The sequence below is a fragment of the Piliocolobus tephrosceles genome, chromosome 8 (assembly GCF_002776525.5).
Source record: "Piliocolobus tephrosceles isolate RC106 chromosome 8, ASM277652v3, whole genome shotgun sequence".
Lineage (NCBI taxonomy): Eukaryota > Metazoa > Chordata > Mammalia > Primates > Cercopithecidae > Piliocolobus > Piliocolobus tephrosceles.
In genome coordinates, this window is record NC_045441.1 from 45212428 (window position 1) to 45230402 (window position 17975).

General features: G+C 37.7%; 1 protein-coding gene across 5 annotated transcripts in view; it reads left to right on the top strand.

Annotated features, from left to right (window-relative positions):
* Window positions 1-17975, top strand: part of LOC111529407 (zinc finger protein 736) — a 57559-nt gene that overhangs the window by 29016 nt on the left and 10568 nt on the right. For 3 of the 5 annotated variants that reach the window (XM_031936022.1, XM_031936020.1, XM_031936021.1), the window contains 2 exons: window positions 4492-4618; window positions 5129-5224. In XM_031936022.1, coding sequence (XP_031791882.1) covers window positions 4492-4618; window positions 5129-5224 — 223 coding nt within the window. Of the gene's footprint in view, window positions 1-4490; window positions 4619-5128; window positions 5225-16953; window positions 17080-17975 lie in introns of those variants that run through there. The other 2 variants (XM_023196305.2, XM_023196306.2) reach the window with 2 other exon arrangements.

Below are 17975 nucleotides of genomic sequence, written 5' to 3' on the forward strand. Positions count from 1 at the left end.
GACTGCTTTGCTTGGGTTTGGTAGGGGCAGGTCAGTGCGGCCCATATTCCCATTGCTGCAGTAGAAATTGCTGGCATCTATGGCAGAGAAGGGCAACTGAGTGTTGGAAAGGGGAAACTCACATTTTGGTTTTTATGTAGGACTTTACTGGTTCTGATACTCTCTTGTGGTAAAGGACAAAGGCAGACTTTATTTGCAATTCTAGGTCGTTCTGCCTGTGGGTGTGGTTATTTTGGGGGAAGGAGTTTTGCTTATGCTTCAAAGGCATATTCTCAAGAAACAGATGTAATTTGTGCAGATAATCACACCTGGGAAGAGATCACTGAGAAGGAGGAAAGGAAAGAAATGGCTTATTCTGAGGTGCATGTGTCTCAGGTCAGAGACTGTGTCCACTTTTTCTCTGAAATATCATGTGTGTAGAACTTGCAAATGTTTACTTCTCTACTATCGGGGGAACCTGCCCCCAATATTTCAATATAGGTTCCTTCTATTTTCCATAAGTGTCAGCCAGCGGAGAAATAAAGAGAAAATACAAAGGAATTTTACAGCTGGGCCATTGGGGTGACATCACATATCAGTAGGACTGTGATACCCACCTGAGTCTCAGACCAGCAAGTTTTTATTAAGGGTTTCAAAAGGGGAGGGGGTGTAAAACAGGGAGTAGGTACAAAGATCACATGCTTCAAAAGGCAAAAAGCAGAAAAAAGATCAGATGCTTCTGAGGGAACAGGACAAAAGGCAAAACAGAACTACTGATAAGGGTCTAGGTTCAGCTGTGCATGTGTTGTCTTGATAAACAACAGAAAACAGGGTTCGAGAGCAGAGAACCAGTCTGACCACAAATTTACCAGGGTGGAGTTTTTCCCTACCCTAACAAGCCTGAGGGTTCTGCAGGAGACCAGGGTGTATCTCAGTCCTTATGTCAAACACATAAGACAGACACTCCCAGAGCTGCCGTTTATAGACCTTCCCCCAGGAGTGCATTCCTTTCCCAGGGTATTAATATTAATATTCCTTGCTAGGAAAAGAACTTAGCAATATCTTCTACTTGCATGTCCGTTTATAGGCTCTGTGCAAGAAGAAAAATATGGCTCTTTTTGCCGGACCCTGCAGGCAGTCAGATCATATGGTTGTCTTCCCTTTTCCCTAAAAATTGCTGTTATTCTGTTTTTTTTCAAGGTGCACTGATTTCATATTGTTCAACCACACATGTTTTACAATCAATTTATACAGTTAACACAATTATCACAGTGGTCCTGAGGTGACATACATTCTCAGCTTACGAAGATAACAGGATTAAGAGGTTAAAGACAGGCATAAGAAATTACAAAAGTATTATTTGGGAACTGATAAATGTCCATGAAGTTTTCACAATTCACGTTCCTCTGCCATGGCTCCAGCTGGTCCCACTGTTGGGGGTCCCTGACTTCCTGCAACACTCTACTTGTGATGTTTTGCCTTATCAGTTTAACTCCTTTTTCACTTTTTATTCTCATGATAGTCAAGGGACTCTGAGAAATACTTTTTCCTTATATACCGGAGTCTTCTCTTTGTTCTCTACATCCCAGCTTTTAATAAACCATGAAAATATTGTCACCATGAATTTATACCTGCAACATTACAAATGTTTCTTTTGTGGCTGTCAAACATGGAAAGGTGTGGAGGCCCAAGATTCCTGTTGGAGATGGGATCAGGTCCTTGGTTATAAGTGAAGAAGGAGACCATGTACTGTTTAGCTTCCATTAAATATATGCAAAACTGCTTATAAAAATGCACATTTAATAAGAATGGTCTTTATTGCCCAGGATAACTCAGAAAGTTCTGAATAAAAAACAGAAGAGACTTCCTCTCTAGGATTCTAAAACAAGGAAATACAAGAGGACACAAACAAATGGAAAAGAAATTCCATGCTCATGGATAGGAAGAATCAATATCATGAAAATGGCAATACTGCCCAAAGTAATTTATAGATTCAATGCTATTCCCATCAGGCTACCATTGATTTTCTTCACAGAATTAGAAAAAATACATTTCATATGGAACCAAAAAAGAGCCCATATAGCCAACACAATTCTAAGCAAAAAGAACAAAGCTGGAGGCATCACACTACCTTACTTCAAACTATACTACAAGGCTACAGTAACCAAAACAGCATGGTACTAGTACCAAAACAGATATCTAGACCAATGGAACAGAAGCCTCAGAAATAACACCACACATATACAACCATCTTATCTTCAACAAACCTGACAAAAATAAGCAATGGGGAATGGATTCCCTATTTATAAATGGTGCTTGGAAAACTGGCTAGCCATATGCAGAAAACAGAAACTGGACCCCCCCTTCCTTACACCTTGTACAAAAATTAACTCAAGATGGATTAAAGAGTTAAATGTAAAACCTAAAACCGTGAAAACACTAGAAGAAAACCTAGGCAGTACTGTTCAGGACATAGGCACGGGCAAAGACTTCATGACTAAAACACCAAAAGCAATGGCAACAAAAGCCAAAATTGACAAATTGGGATATAATTAAACTAAAGAGCTTCTGCATAGCAGAAGAAACTTTCATCAGAGTGAACAGGCAGCCTACAGAATGGGAGAAAATTTTTGCAATCTATCCATCTGACAAAGGGCAAATACCCAGAATCTACAAGGAACTTAAACAAATTTACAAGAGAAAAGCAACCCTATCAAAAAGTGGACAAAGGATGTGAACAGACACTTCTCAAAAGAAGACATTTATGTGGCCAACAAACAAAAAAAAGTTCATCATCACTGGTCATTAGAGGAATGCAAATCAAAACAACAATGAGATACTATCTCACAGCAGTTAGAATGGTGAGCATTAAAAAGTCAGGAAACAGATACTGGCGAGGATGTGGAGAAATAGGAACACTTTTACACTGTTGGTGGGAGTGTAAATTAGTTCAACCATTGTGGAAGACAGTGTGGTGACTCCTCAAGGATCTAGAACCAGAAATACCATTTGACCCAGCAGTCTCATTACTGGGTATATGCCCAAAGGATTATAAATCATTCTATGAAGACACATGCACACATATGTTTATTGTGGCACTATTTACAATAGCAAAGACTTGCAACCAACCCAAATGCCCATCAATGATAGACTGGATAAAGAAAATGTGGCACATATACACCATGCAATACTCTGTAGCCATAAAAAAGAATGAGTTCGTGCCCTTTGCCGGGATGTGGATAAAGCTGGAAGCCATCATTCTCAGCAAACTAACAAACTTACAGGAACAGAAGAACAAACACCACATGTTCTCACTCATAAGTAGGATTTGAACAATGAGAACACATGGACACAGAGAGGGAAACATCACACACCAGAGCCTGTTAGCAGATGGGGGCAAGGGGAGGGAGAGCATTAGGACAAATACCTAATGCATGTGGGGCTTAAAACCTAGATGATGGGTTGATAGGAGCAGCAATCCACCATGACACATGTATACCTATGTAACAAACCTGCACGTTCTGCACATGTATCGCAGAACTTAAAGTTTAAAAAAAAAAAAAAAGTTTAACCCAAAATTAGAGATTACAGAACATGGGAGATATTTGTAGCTTAAATTTTGCTTAAAACTGATGTTTCTTCATGACTAGACTATTCATATTAAGTTGACCCTTTTTGTGTTAATGTTGATAATAGCACAGTAGTCTTGTATCCTTTGTTAATCAGCACCTGATACAAATTTCTTTTAATATAGTTGATCTTTATTTACTTGGTAAATATGCTCTCTGACAGATATTTTTCACTCCAGTTAATTACTTTTCTCTTTATTATTGATAGGTACCTTGGGGAGTTTTATCAAGTGATGTGCAAGAACAAGATTAAACCATATTTAATCTGATAGCTCTTCTTTCTTCTTACCTTCTCTTTGCATATAGCTTGCTATGGAAAATGAAGGCTCCCATCTTTCTTTACTGGTCAAATAAACTAAAAACCTAGGCCATGCCACTTACTGAATTTTTGACAAAATATTCTTGGGCTAGAAGCAGTGATATCACTGGCAAACTTCTTAGAAATTTGGAAACTCAAGCTTTACCCTAGATCTTCAGAGTCAAAATCTAGGTTTTAACAAGATCTCCTGTTCATTGCTGTACACAATAAGATTTGAGAAGTATGCTTTTACTTCACCATGAAGTTTCCATATGGGAACTATAGACAGCTTATCTTGTATTATGTAAATATAGCATTAAGAAATGAAAATGCCTGTGTTAATGTCCTTTATTTTATACAGTATCACCAAGAAAAGTATTGCACATACACTGGTTTCATGATCTTATTCCATCTTTTCTTAGAGGTAAAAATACAGTAGAGGCTATTTCTGTGCTAGAAAGTATCCTATTGAATAACTCCAGTAACTCATATAAGTCAGAACCAGCTCTCTTTACTCTCATTTTACCTGATGTCAAATCAAGAATTCTTTCTATGGTCACTTGGTAAATATGTTTTGTTTTCCAGGGAGTGTTGACATTCAGGGATGTGGCCATAGAATTCTCCCCAGAAGAGTGGGAATGCCTGGACTCTGCTCAGCAGTGTTTGTATAGGGATGTGATGTTAGAGAACTACAGAAACCTGGTCTCCTTGGGTGAGAATAACTTCAATATACAACTCATATTCTACGTTAAATATTTTATTTTCTTCTTCTTCTTCTTTTTTTTTTTTTTGAGGTTCTGCTTTGCATAAATAAGTTTCAGAATCCTGCTTCAAAAAGAAAAAATTGGGTATCTGTTGAGGTAGAAAATATAATCTTCAAGATGTTTCATTTTAACATTAATCTTTCCCTTTTTTGAGCTCATCTATATACTTCAGTCTAAATTAGCGGTGATATCAGAAATTTAGTAGCGTGAAATATTGTTACCTACACCTAAAAATGCATTTTTCACGCTGATTTTTGATTCAGTATTACTGGGCAATAGAGCTAAGAAGCACAAATTTAAAATACTTCCTAAATATTCTAAAGTTTCTGTTAGGAAACAATATATTTAAATTAATTTTCTAGATTCTATAATGTTCTTTCTTCTCTACTGAGCACAGTACTAGATTGGTAATCGGATTATCCTAGCAAGAGTCATGTTATTTTTTTCTAATAAAACAGGTCTTGCTATCTTTAAGCCAGACTTGATGACCTGTCTGGAGCAAAGAAAAGAGCCCTGGAAAGTGAAGAGACAGAAGGCAGTAGTCAAACACCCAGGTAGGTGGGAGTGAATGAAGCAAATGACACAAATGACGGAACCCAATGTCAAAGAGGAAGCCAGACCTTTGCTTCCAGAAACTCTGCTCCAGTGGAAATAGTTTCTGAGAAGCCTTCATTTCTTTCTCTTGCTTTAACATAGGGACATTTTTTGTCCCATTCTTGTGAATTTTCCAAGCACTATACTTCCCCTTCAGTAATGTGTGTGTGTGTGTGTGTGTGTGTGTGTGTGTGTGTGTGTGTGTGTGGTTTTGTTTTTGTTTTTAGTTTACAGTAATAATGAAAGTCTTTCATGGCTTAAAAGAAAATGGGTGATTTGACTGCTCTTCCATTGCTTTGGGGAAACAGCAATATCTGTATTTTTGAGAAACTATATTAAACCATTTTTTAAGTTCTCTTTTTGGATAATGTCTAAATATATAAGTTTTGGGGATATTGTAATTTGGATCAGAAATTCCAGGAACACCACAAGAAGATTTATGCTTCCTGCTTTATAATTTTCTATTCTATGGAGCCTTCAAATGTGATTTTACAGAAATTTATACTCAATAATTATATCAAAACACTAAGCATCTCCCTAAATGAAACAAACTCTAAAATTGTGTTACGTCAAAATGTTATTCTTATATAAACAAATGTTGGTAAATATGGCCAAATTCCTCAACTGTATGTAATATAGTTCAATGTATCTACTTCATACATTTATTAAATATACTGTGTCACTGGGGAGCTTAAAACATTGCTGAGTATATATATATATATATATTTTTGTTTTGTTTTGTTTTGTTTTTGTTTTGAGACGGAGTTTTGCTCTTGTTGCCCAGGCTGGAGTGCAATGGCGCAATCTCGGCTCACTGCAACCTCCGCCTCCCAGGTTCAAGTGATTCTTCTGCCTCAGCCTCCCTAGTAGCTGGGATTACAGGCATGTGCCACCACACCCGGAGAATTTTGTATTTTTAGTAGAGACGGGGTTTCTCCATGTTGGTCAGGCTGGTCTTGAACTCCCAGCCTCAGGTGATCTGCCTGCCTCGGCCTCCCAAAGTGCTGGGATTACAGGCATGAGCCACTGCGTCTGACCTGCTGAGTACATATTAAACTTCAATTTTAACTTTAATTTGAATTTTAAATGACATCATTTTGTGATTTTATTTAGTATAAAGCTTACTGTGATTGTGTCATTCATATGTATATATATAAACACATTTATATATGCATGTGTATGACACACACACACATATAATCCCAGTAACGTGAATTTTTTTCACAAATAATTGAATACCTATGTATTATATACAATGTATTGATTTTATATGTGTATACATAATGAAATGATTAATACAATTAAATTAATGAAAAAACACATTTGTGACCTTACGAGTTACCTTTTTTGTAGTGAGAACAATTAAGATCTCTCAGCACGTTTTCAGCGTACATAACAGTATTACTTTCAGTATTCATAAAGCTGTACCTTAGGTTACCATAACTTATTTGTCCTTTAACTGAAAATTTGTACCATTTGAACAACATACTCCCCTTTCTTCACCTCCAGGGCCTAACACTCACCTCTATATTCTCGTCTCCTAGGAGTCCAACCTTATTATATATATTCTCCATAGAAATGAGATCATACAGTATTTGTCTTTCTGTTTCTGTGATGTTTCACTTGGCATAACGTCATCTAGGTCCATCCGTGTTGTAGAAATGGCAGGGTTTTATTATTTTTTATGGCTGAATAATATTCTATTTTGTACATATACCATGTTTTTTTGTGTGTGTGTAGTCAGTGTCCGCAAACACTTGAGATTGCTTTCATATCTTGACAATTGTGAAAAATGTTTCAGTGAACGTGGAGGTGCAGGTATTTCTTTGAGATAGTAAATTTATTGTATATGCCAAAATGAGATAGCTGAATTGTATAGTAGTAGTATTAAATATTTTTGAAAAGAACCTACATACTGGTTTTCATGTCTCTAGAAAATTCCATGTCACCAAAAGTGTATAGCATCTTTTCTTTAATATATTGTTGTCAACGCTTGTTGTAAGTCTTCTTCTTGATATTAGCAATCCTAACAGGTATAAAGTAATATCTCACAATGAATTTAATTTGCATCTGCCAGATTGGTGACATTGAGAACCTTTCTATATACCTGCTGCCCAATTGTATGTTTTCATTAGTAAACATTTATTTAGTCCTTGGCTTATTTCTAAATCTTGTTATTATTACTATTATAGTTGTTGCCTTTTATTTGCATGAGTTTCTTATATATTTTTGATACTAACCACTTATCAGATATGGTTTTCTTATTCTGTTTTTTCTTGATTCTGCAGAAGTGTTTTAATTTGATCAGTTTAATTTATTTATATTTGCTTTTATTGCTGTACTTTTGCTGTTGTATCCAAAAATTCACTTCAAGACCAATATTAAGGTTTCTTCATATGTTTTCTTTTAAGATTATTAAGGATTTATGTCATACATTAGAGTCCTTATTTTATATTTAGTCAGTTTTTAAATATAGTGTAAGAAAAGTGGTCTAATTTTATTATTTTACTTGTGGATATTCAGTTTTCCCAGCCCCAAGCATGGAAGAGACTGTACTTTCAGCATTCTCAGTGGTTCAGTGTCAAAGATAAGTTGATCTTACATGAGTGGATTTGTTTCTGGGCTCTCCATTCTGCTCCACTGATACTGGTGTGCATTTTTATGCACAGATCATCCTGTTTTTATTACAGTAGACTTCAAATGTAGTTTAAAATCAGAAAGTATAATGCCCCTAGCTTTTGTTTTTAATCCTCAAAACTGCTTTGGCTATTCAGTGTTTTTTGTAATTCCATATAAATTTTAAGATTGTATTTTCTATTACTTTGAAAAATTTTACTAGAATTTTAATAGGGCATTTATTGAATCTAAATTTTCCAATTTTATTGACTAATTTCAGCAGGTACAAATCTTCTCTTGGGTCAATTAGCTGATAGAATCTTTTTGTGTATGCAGTGGAGAGGGGTTATACGTGGGTCACATGGCTGCTGCTTGTTCTGGTGTGGCATTTGCCTTTAGTGGGTTTGTTACCAGGAGCCTGGGTAGTTGTTAATCCTCTCTTATTTCTTGGCAGACTGAATTGCCTTCAGGACTTTGATCTGTAGGGCCAGCACCAGGGGCAGTGTTCTGCAGTACAGTTGGTATATGGTGTGCCTGATGTGTGTTTTTTACTTAGTATGTGGCAGGATTTCCCCAAGTAACACTTTGAGTACCTAGGTTGGCAGAACTTGCCACAAACTGTGACTATCAGTGCTGAAACTGAGTCACTGAACTGTTTCAGAGAGCACAGTAAAGGCCAAGGTCTGCAGACCTACTGCTATAACTACAAATAGGCATCTTTCTCTGGGTCACTGATGTGCAGAACCACTCCTAGGCTATGGCTGGAAGGAGCTGGAGATGGTTATGGAGTCACTACAGAATTTTAAGTCAAGTCAAAATAGGTGAACCATTTCTTGGCCTGTAGCCAAAGACCAAGAGTTTTCAAGTTTTTCACCTATATGAGGACCTGCCTTTTCAAAATGACTCCAGTCAATCTTTAGTTCTAACAGGTCTTAAAACCCTCTCCCTGAAAAACAAAATTATTATAAAGGTCTCTTCTTTGAGAAGGGGTCTCACTATATCACCCAGGCTGGTCTCAAACTGCTGGCCTAAAATGCTGCTACTTCTGCCTCCGCCTACAAAGTTGCTGGGATTACAGGTGTGAACCACCATGTCTGTCAACATTATGGACTCCATGTTGTATTTCTTATAAGACTGTTTTAGGGGTAATGAACACGCTTACCTTAGGTTTATATTAGAAAGTCTTTATTTTTGTCTTATTTTTTAAGTAAATTTCTCCCAGATTAAGTATCCTTGGTTGGTAGCAGATTTTTTTCATCACTTTGAAATTTAGGAAGTTTTAGTGAGTCCCTTTTTTCTTCAAATCACCTCTCTACCACTTTCCCTTGCATTCTTCTTCAAAGACTCCTTTCATGAATATATTGGTCTCCTTAATCATATCTGATAAGTCGCATATTCCATGTTGATGTTTTTCAACTTTCTTTATTTTATTTTTTTCATGACTCTATAAATAACATGTCTTTAGTTTTCTGATTATTAATTCTGTTGTGGCTCTACAAAATTTTTCAACAATTATTTTTCTGTTCCACAATTTCCTTTTTTTTATAATTTTTTTATTATTATACTTTAAGTTCTAGGGTACATGGGCACAACGTGCAGATTTGTTACATATGTATACATGTGCCGTGTTGGTGTGCTGCACCCATTAAGTCATCATTTACATTAGGTATATCTCCTAATGCTATCCATCCCCCCTCCCCGCTCCCCACAATAGGCCCCGGTGTGTGATATTCCCCTTCCTGGGTCCAGTGGCCTCACTGTTCAGTTCCCACCTATGAGTGAGAACATGCGGTGTTTGGTTTTCTGTTCTTGCGATAGTTTGCTGAGAATGATGATTTCCAACTGCATCCATGTCCCTTCAAAGGATACGAATTCCTCCTTTTTTATGACTGCATCGTATTCCACGGTGTATATGTGCCACATTTTCTAAATCCAGTCTGTCACTGATGGACATTTGGGGTGATTCCAAGTCTTTGCTATTGTGAATAATACTGCAATAAACATACGTGTGCATGTGTCTTTATAGCAGCATGATTTATAATCCTTTGGGTATATCCCCAGTAATGGGATGGCTGGGTCAAATGGTATTTCCAGTTCTAGATCATTGAGGAATTGCCACACTGTTTTCAACAATGGTTGAACTAGTTTACAGTCCCACCAACAGTGTAAAAGTGTTGCTATTTCTCCACATCCTCTCCAGCACCTGTTGTTTCCTGATTTTTTAATGATTGCCATTCTAACTGGTGTGAGATGGTATCTCATTGTGGTTTTGATTTGCATTTCTCTCATGGCCAGTGATGATGAGCATTTTTTCCTGTGACTGTTGGCTGTATGAATGTCTTCTTTTGAGAAGTGTCTGTTCATATCCTTTGCCCACTTTTTGATGGAATTGTTTGTTTTTTACTTGTAAATTTGTTTGAGTTCTTTGTAGGTTCTGGATATTAGCCCTTTGTCAGATGAGTAGATTGCAAAAATTTTCTCCCATTCTGTAGGTTGCTTGTTCACTCTGATGGTAGTTTCTTTTGCTGTGCAGAAGCTCTTTAGTTTAATTAGATCCCATTGGTCAGTTTTGGCTTTTGTTGCTATTGCTTTTGGTGTTTTAGACATGAAGTCCTTGCCCATGCCTATGTCCTGAATGGTATTACCTAGGTTTTCTTCTAGGGTTTTTATGGTTTTAGGTCTAACATTTAAGTCTCTAATCCATCTTGAATTAATTTTCGTATAAGGAGTAAGGAAAGGATCCAGTTTCAGCTTTCTACTTATGGCTAGCCAATTTTCCCAGCACCATTTATTAAATAGGGAATCCTTTCCCCATTTCTTGTTTTTGTCAGGTTTGTCAAAGATCAGATAGCTGTAGATGTGTGGTATTATTTCTGAGGACTCTGTTCTGTTCCATTGGTCTATATCTCTGTTTTGGTACCAGTACCATGCTGTTTTGGTTACTGTAGCCTTGTAGTATAGTTTGAAGTCAGGTAGCATGCCTCCAGCTTTGTTCTTTTGGCTTAGGATTGCCTTGGCAATGTGGGGTCTTTTTTGGTTCCATCTGAACTTTAAAGCAATTTTTTCCAATTCTGTGAAGAAAGTCATTGGTAGCACAATGGGTATGGCATTGAATCTATAAATTACCTTGGGCAGTATGGCCATTTTCACAATATTGATTCTTCCTATCCATGAGCATGGTATGTTCTTCCATTTGTTTGTGTCCTCTTTGATTTCACTGAGCAGTGGTTTGTAGTTCTCCTTGAAGAGGTCCTTTGCATCCTGTGTAAGTTGGATTCCTAGGTATTTTATTCTCTTTGAAGCTATTGTGAATGGGAGTTCATTGATGATTTGGCTCTTTGTCTGTTACTGATGTATAAGAATGATTGTGATTTTTGCACATTGATTTTGTATCCTGAGACTGTTCTGAAGTTGCTGAAGTTCTTTTAATTGTGATGTTAGGGTGTCAATTTTACATCTTTCCTGCTTTCTCTTGTGTGCATTTAGTGCTATAAATTTCCCTCTACACACTGCTTTAAATGTGTCCCAGAGATTCTGATATGTTGTATCTTTGTTCTCATTGGTTTCAAAGAACATCTTTATTTCTGCCTTCATTTCGTTATGTACCCAGTAGTCATTCAGGAGCAGGTTGTTCAGTTTCCATGTAGTTGAGCGGTTTTGATTGAGTTTCTTAGTCCTGAGTTCTAGTTTGATTGCACTGTGGTCTGAGAGACAGTTTGTTAAAATTTCTGTTCTTTTACATTTGCTGAGGAGTGCTTTACTTCCAACTATGTGGTCAATTTTGGAATAAGTGTGATGTGGTGCTGAGAAGAATGTATATTCTGTTGATTTGGGGTGGAGAGTTCTGTAGATGTCTATTAGGTCCGTTTGGTGCAGAGATGAGTTCAATTCCTGGATATCCTTGTTAACTTTCTGTCTTGTTAATCTGTCTAATGTTGACAGTGGGGTGTTAAAGTCTCCCATTATTATTGTATGGGAGTCTTAAGTTTCTTTGTAAGTCTCTAAGGACCTGTTTTATGAATCTGGGTGTTCCTGTATTGGGTGCATATATATTTAGGATAGTTAGCTCTTCCTGATGAGTTGATCCCTTTACCATTATGCAGTGGCTTTCTTTGTCTGTTTTGATCTTTGATGGTTTAAAGTCTGTTTTATCAGAGACTAGGATTGCAACCCCTGCTTTTTTTTGTTTTCCATTTGCTTGGTAGATCTTCCTCCATCACTTTATTTTGAGCCTATGTGTGTCTCTGCATGTGAGATGGGTCTCCTGAATACAGCAAACTGATGAGTCTTGGCTCTTTATTCAATTTGCCAGTCTGTGTCTTTTAATTGGACCATTTAGTCCATTTACATTTAAGGTTAATATTGTTATGTGTGAACATGATCCTGTCATTATGATATTAACTGGTTATTTTGCTCATTAGTTGATGCAATTTCTTCCTAGCGTTGATGGACTTTACATTTTGGCATGTTTTTGCAATGGCTGGTACCGGTTGTTCCTTTCCATATTTAGTGCTTCCTTCAGGATCTCTTATAGGGCAGGCCTGGTGGTGACAAAATCTCTAAGCATTTGCTTGTCTGTAAAAGATTTTATTTCTCCTTCACTTAAGAAACTTAGTTTGGCTGGATATGAAGTTCTGGGTTGAAAATTCTTTAAGAATGTTGAATATTAGCCTCCACTCTCTTCTGGCTTGGAGAGTTTCTGCTGAGAGATCTGCTGTTAGTCTGATGGGCTTCCCTTTGTGAGTAACTTGATGTTTCTCTCTGGCTGCCCTTAACATTTTTTCCTTCATTTCAACTTTGGTGAATCTGACAATTATATGTCTTGGACTTGCTCTTCTCGAGGAGTATCTTTGTGGCATTCTCTGTATTTCCTGAATTTGAATGTTGGCCTGCCTTACTAGGTTGGGGAACTTCTCCTGGATGATATCCTGCAGAGTGTTTTCCAACTTGGTTCCATTTTCCTCGTCACTTTCAGGCACACCAATCAGACGTAGATTTGGTCTTTTCACATAATCCCATATTTCTTGGAGGCTTTGTTCATTTCTTTTCACTCTTTTTTCTCTACACTTCTCGCTTCATTTCATTCATTTGATCTTCAATCACTGATACTCTTTCTTCCAGTTGATCGAGTCAGTTACTGAAGCTTGTGCATTTGTCATGTAGTTCTCATGTCATGGTTTTCATCTCTGTCCGTTCTTTTATGGTCTTCTCTGCATTGATTATTCTAGTTATACATTCATCCATTCTTTTTTCAAGGTTTTTAGTTTCTTTGCGCTGGGTACATAGTTCTTCCTTTAGCTCTGAGAAGTTTGATCGACTGAAGCCGCCTTCTCTCTGTTCGTCAAAGGCATTCTCCATCCAGCTTTGTTCCGTTGCTGGCGATGAGCTGCGTTCCTTTGGATGGGGAGATGCGCTCTGATTTTTTGAATTTCCAACTTTTCTGCACTGCTTTTTCCCCATCTTTGTGGTTTTATCTGCCTTTGGTTGTTGATGATGGTGATGTACTGATGGGGTTTTGGTGTGGGTGTCCTTTCTGTTCGTTAGTTTTCCTTCTAACAGTGAGGACCCTCAGCTTGTTGGAGTTTGCTTGAGGTCCATGCCAGACCCTGTTTGCCTAGGTATCAGTAGCAGAGGTTGCAGAATGCTGAACAGCGAGTGTTGCTGTCTGATTCTTGCTCTGGAAGCTTCGTCTCAGTGGTGTACCTAGCCGTGTGAGGTGTGAGGTGTCAGTCTGCACCTAGTGGGGGATGTCTCCCAGTTTGGCTGCTCAGGGGTCTGGATCTATTCATTCTCAGATCTCAACCTCCGTGCTGGAAGAACTACTGCTCTCTTCAAAGCTGTCAGACAGGCACATTTGCCTCTGCAGAGGTTTCTGCAGCTTTTTGTTTAGCTGTGCCCTGTCCCCAGAGGTGGAGTGTACAGAGGCAGGCAGGCCTCCTTGAGCTGCGGTGGGCTCCACTCAATTCGAGCTTCCAGGTGGCTTTGTTTACCTACTTAAGCCTCAGCAATGATGGGCGCCCCTCCCCCAGCCTCCCTGCCACCTTGCAGTTAGATCTCAGACTGCTGTGCTAGCAATGAGGGAGGCTCTGTGGGCATGGGACCCTCCAGGCGAGGTGTGGGATGTAATCTCCTAGTGTGCCGTTTGCTAGGACCCTTGGTAAAGCGCAGTATTAGGGTAGGAGTTACTCGATTTTCCAGGTGTTGTGTTTCCCTTGACTAGGAAAAGGAATTCCCTTCCCCCTTACGCTTCCTAGGTGAGGTGATGCCTTGCCCTGCTTCAGCTCTCACTGGTCGGGCTGTACCCACTGACCAGCTCCGACTGTCCAACACGCCCCAGTGAGATGAACCCGGTACCTCAGTTGAAAATGCAGAAATCATCTGTCTTCTGTGTCGCTCACGCTGGGAGCTGGAGGCTGGAGCTGTTCCTATTCGGCCATCTTGGTCACCCCATCCTGTTCTACAATTTCTGCTGGGTTCTTTTTTTTTTTGTCTGTGTTCTGTTTTTGTTATTGAGCATACTTAGTATCATTATTTTGACATCTTGGTCAGATAATGCAAAGATTTTCTTTTCTTAAAGATTGAGTTTTGGAAATTTATTTCTTCAAGTGGGGTATGTTTCCTGTTTTTTGTTTTTTTTTAATGTCATGTGATCCTTTTATGAAATTTGGAAACTTCAAAACAGCCATCTAATCTAATGTTTAAAGACTTCCTTAAAGAATGGCTATGGCAATGAGCCAGGCTGTAGATTTTTTAGTGCTTCACAAACATGTTCTCAGTTGTGTCTTTGGACTTTTGTGTGTAATTTATAAGTTAAAGAGATTTTTCCTCATTTTCTTTTCAGATTCTATAATCTTTTGCTTCCCTAGATGACTGTGGCATGGCAATTCCTCTAGTATTATAACAACATTCACCTTTCTTCTAGCAGATACAGACTAATTCTCATTACTCCATCATTTTCATATTAAGGGAGAGAGACTATTAATCAGAACTTTTTTTTTAAATTCTAACGTGTGTTAGCCAGAATGGTCTTGATCTCCTGGCCTCGTAATCCGCCTGCCTCAGCCTCCCACAGTGCTGGGATTACAGGTGTGAGCCACTGTGTCCGGCTTATTAATCAGAACTTTAAACAGATCCATTGTTTTAGATTTCTCCTGAGGATAATACTGGGAGTTGATTGTGTTTTACTTAGACCAATTGCTGTTGAAGGAAAGAAAGGTTGTGTTGCAAAGTCTTTAAGCTAGACCTGGTTACCTTCTGCAGCATAGAAAATATTACTGGAATATGAAACGAGTGGAAAGAATAGCCATGCACTCAAATAGGTCTGAATGATTTAGCAAATAACACATGTGAAAGGTCCAAAGGTGAAGGAGAAACCCAGAGTTTAAAATGTGGATTGGGAGGCTGTTCTCTAATGGAATTGATTCTTGAAAAGCCTCTTACTGTCATGGAGGACAATTTTTTGATGTATGCTTATTAAGCTTTTGAATTCTTTAAGTCTTTTATCCATTTAATCTGCTGGTGCATTCACAGTGAGAGACAACTCCTTTTTATGCTGTAAGGATCTAAATAATCTAACTGTTCTTCTATTGCTTTGAGGGATCTGGAAAATTTGTGCAAATTTTTGGAGACCACTCTTTTTTAAGCTGTTTTTAAAAATCTGTGCGTTATGTTAGATGTCTGTAAGAGGAGTAGGGAGACATTGAGATTTGGTTAAGAGATTTGAGAGAGGCCCGGGACAGACGTCATATGTTTTCTGCTTTATAATTGCCAGTCAGTTGATCATACAGAAATTGAAAGTGAGAACTTTTATCAGAGCACAAAGCATCTGATTAAGTACAAGAAAATCTAAATGTCTATTTCACTTGAAAAGAATATTTTTCTTAGTAGGAACTAAGCTTAGAAATTTAAATTCTACTGTGAAACCCCGTCTCTACTAAAAAATACAAAAAACTAGCCGGGCGAGGTGGTGGGCGCTTGTAGTCCCAGCTACTTGGGAGGCTGAGGCAGGAGAATGGCGTAAACCCGGGAGGTGGAGCTTGCAGTGAGCTGAGATCCGGCCACTGCACTCCAGCCTGGGCGACAGAGCGAGACTCCGTCTCAAAAAAAAAAAAAAGAAATTTAAATTCTATATGACAGATGCCTCTACTGTGGAATAGTTGATTTTATCTACTCACCTCACAGAATTCCAAAAAACACTAGTACCATAGGTTACTCAGAACACTCTCCAGCATATAATAAACTCCAAGTTGTTACCTATTTCTTAATAACTTATTTTATAATTTATAAATAATTTATAATCTTCTTTACTATGAAGACTACTAGGGTTGTCATATATATGTTGTTCTTTCTGAGTTGCTGTATAACAACTATGCCTGTAATTTCACAAGTTCTGAGGTAATGTGCTCAAATGTATATGTTACATAAAACATGAACTAGATAATTAACGGGCACACCATATATTATAATCTTTGATTTATATGTGTAAGTTTACTGTGTACAAAAAGTTACTAGCATTTTCATCAACTTTTCTCAAACTTTGTCTATGTGATTATATAAATTTATTTCTAATTGTTTATTTTATTTCACACCATATTGTACTGTATTTATGTTGTTTATATTATTTAGTAATATAATACTTTGCTTCCAGAGGTCGCTTTACCTTTACATTTTGTGCAAAAATAGCAGCTATACATTAATGACATAATAAGTATGTCCAGTATTATTTAAGTGCCTATTCATATTTTCTCATCAAAGCTTCCAGCTATTTAATGGTCAGTTAAATCTGTGATAATGGTTGGAAGTGGGTGGGGTTATGAAATTGTAGATGTTTTTAGAAAAACTTGTGAATGAAAATGAATCCAAGTGTTTCATGTGAAGAAGTTGAGCCATTGCTATCATGCATTCCTGTCTCATGGCAAAAGATTTTGAAGATTAAAAAATAAAATAATCAAAATGTTTCCTCTTTCTAAAAAAAAAAAAAAGCTTTTTATGAATGATTATAATGCATTTTCCATAAAATGTTATTGCTTTCACTGTATACTAGTGATTCAAACTTTATTGTCTTTAATAACAGTGACATGAAATCAATCTAGTTGCCCATCACTGGTGGATTGGATAAAGAATATGTGGTACCGCCGGGCGCGGTGGCTCAAGCCTGTAATCCCAGCACTTTGGGAGGCCGAGACGGGCGGATCACAAGGTCAGGAGATCGAGACCATCCTGGCTAACACGGTGAAACCCCATCTCTACTAAAATACAAAAAATTAGCCGGGCATGTTGGCAGGCGCCTGTAGTCCCAGCTACTCGGGAGGCTGAGGCAGGAGAATGGCGTGAACCCGGGAGGCGGAGCTTGCAGTGAGCCGAGATCCAGCCACTGCACTCCAGCCTGGGCGACAGAGTGAGACTCCGTCTCAAAAAAAAAAGAATATGTGGTACCTATACACAGTGAAATACTACACAGCCAAAAAAAATTACGTTCTTTGTAGCAACATTGATGCAGCTGAAAGCCATTATCTTAGGTAAATTAATGGAGAAAAACAGAAAGCCAAATACTGTATGTTTGTACTTATAAGTGAGAGCTAAATATTGAGTATACATGGATATAAAAAATGAAAACAGTAGACACTGGGAACCACTAGAGGAGGAAAGGAGGAAAGAGACAAGGCCTGAAAAGGTACCTGTGGGGTACTGTGGGTAGTAATAGCAGTATCCAAAACCTTAGCAATACATGATGTACTCATGTAACAAACCTAAACATGTGGCCTCTGAACCTATAGGAGAAGTTGAAATTGAACAAAAATACCGAAATATGTGCTCTTTATAAATGTGCAGTCACAGTGAAAATGCATGGCTATCTAGAATAATTATTTTTTAGTAGTACACTATGTTGATTCAATATTTTTTGGTTAATTTTTTTGTTAAATTTTGTTTCACTATTTTCTATCTTAGTGGCTCATGTTTTACAGTAGACTATGTCACATTAATTAATTTTTAGTTTTTATTTATGTATTAAAATTTTGTATGCCAATATTTCAACTCTGTACACATTAAACCAATGTTTGGACAAAAGTCAGATGTTAATCAGTCATACATATG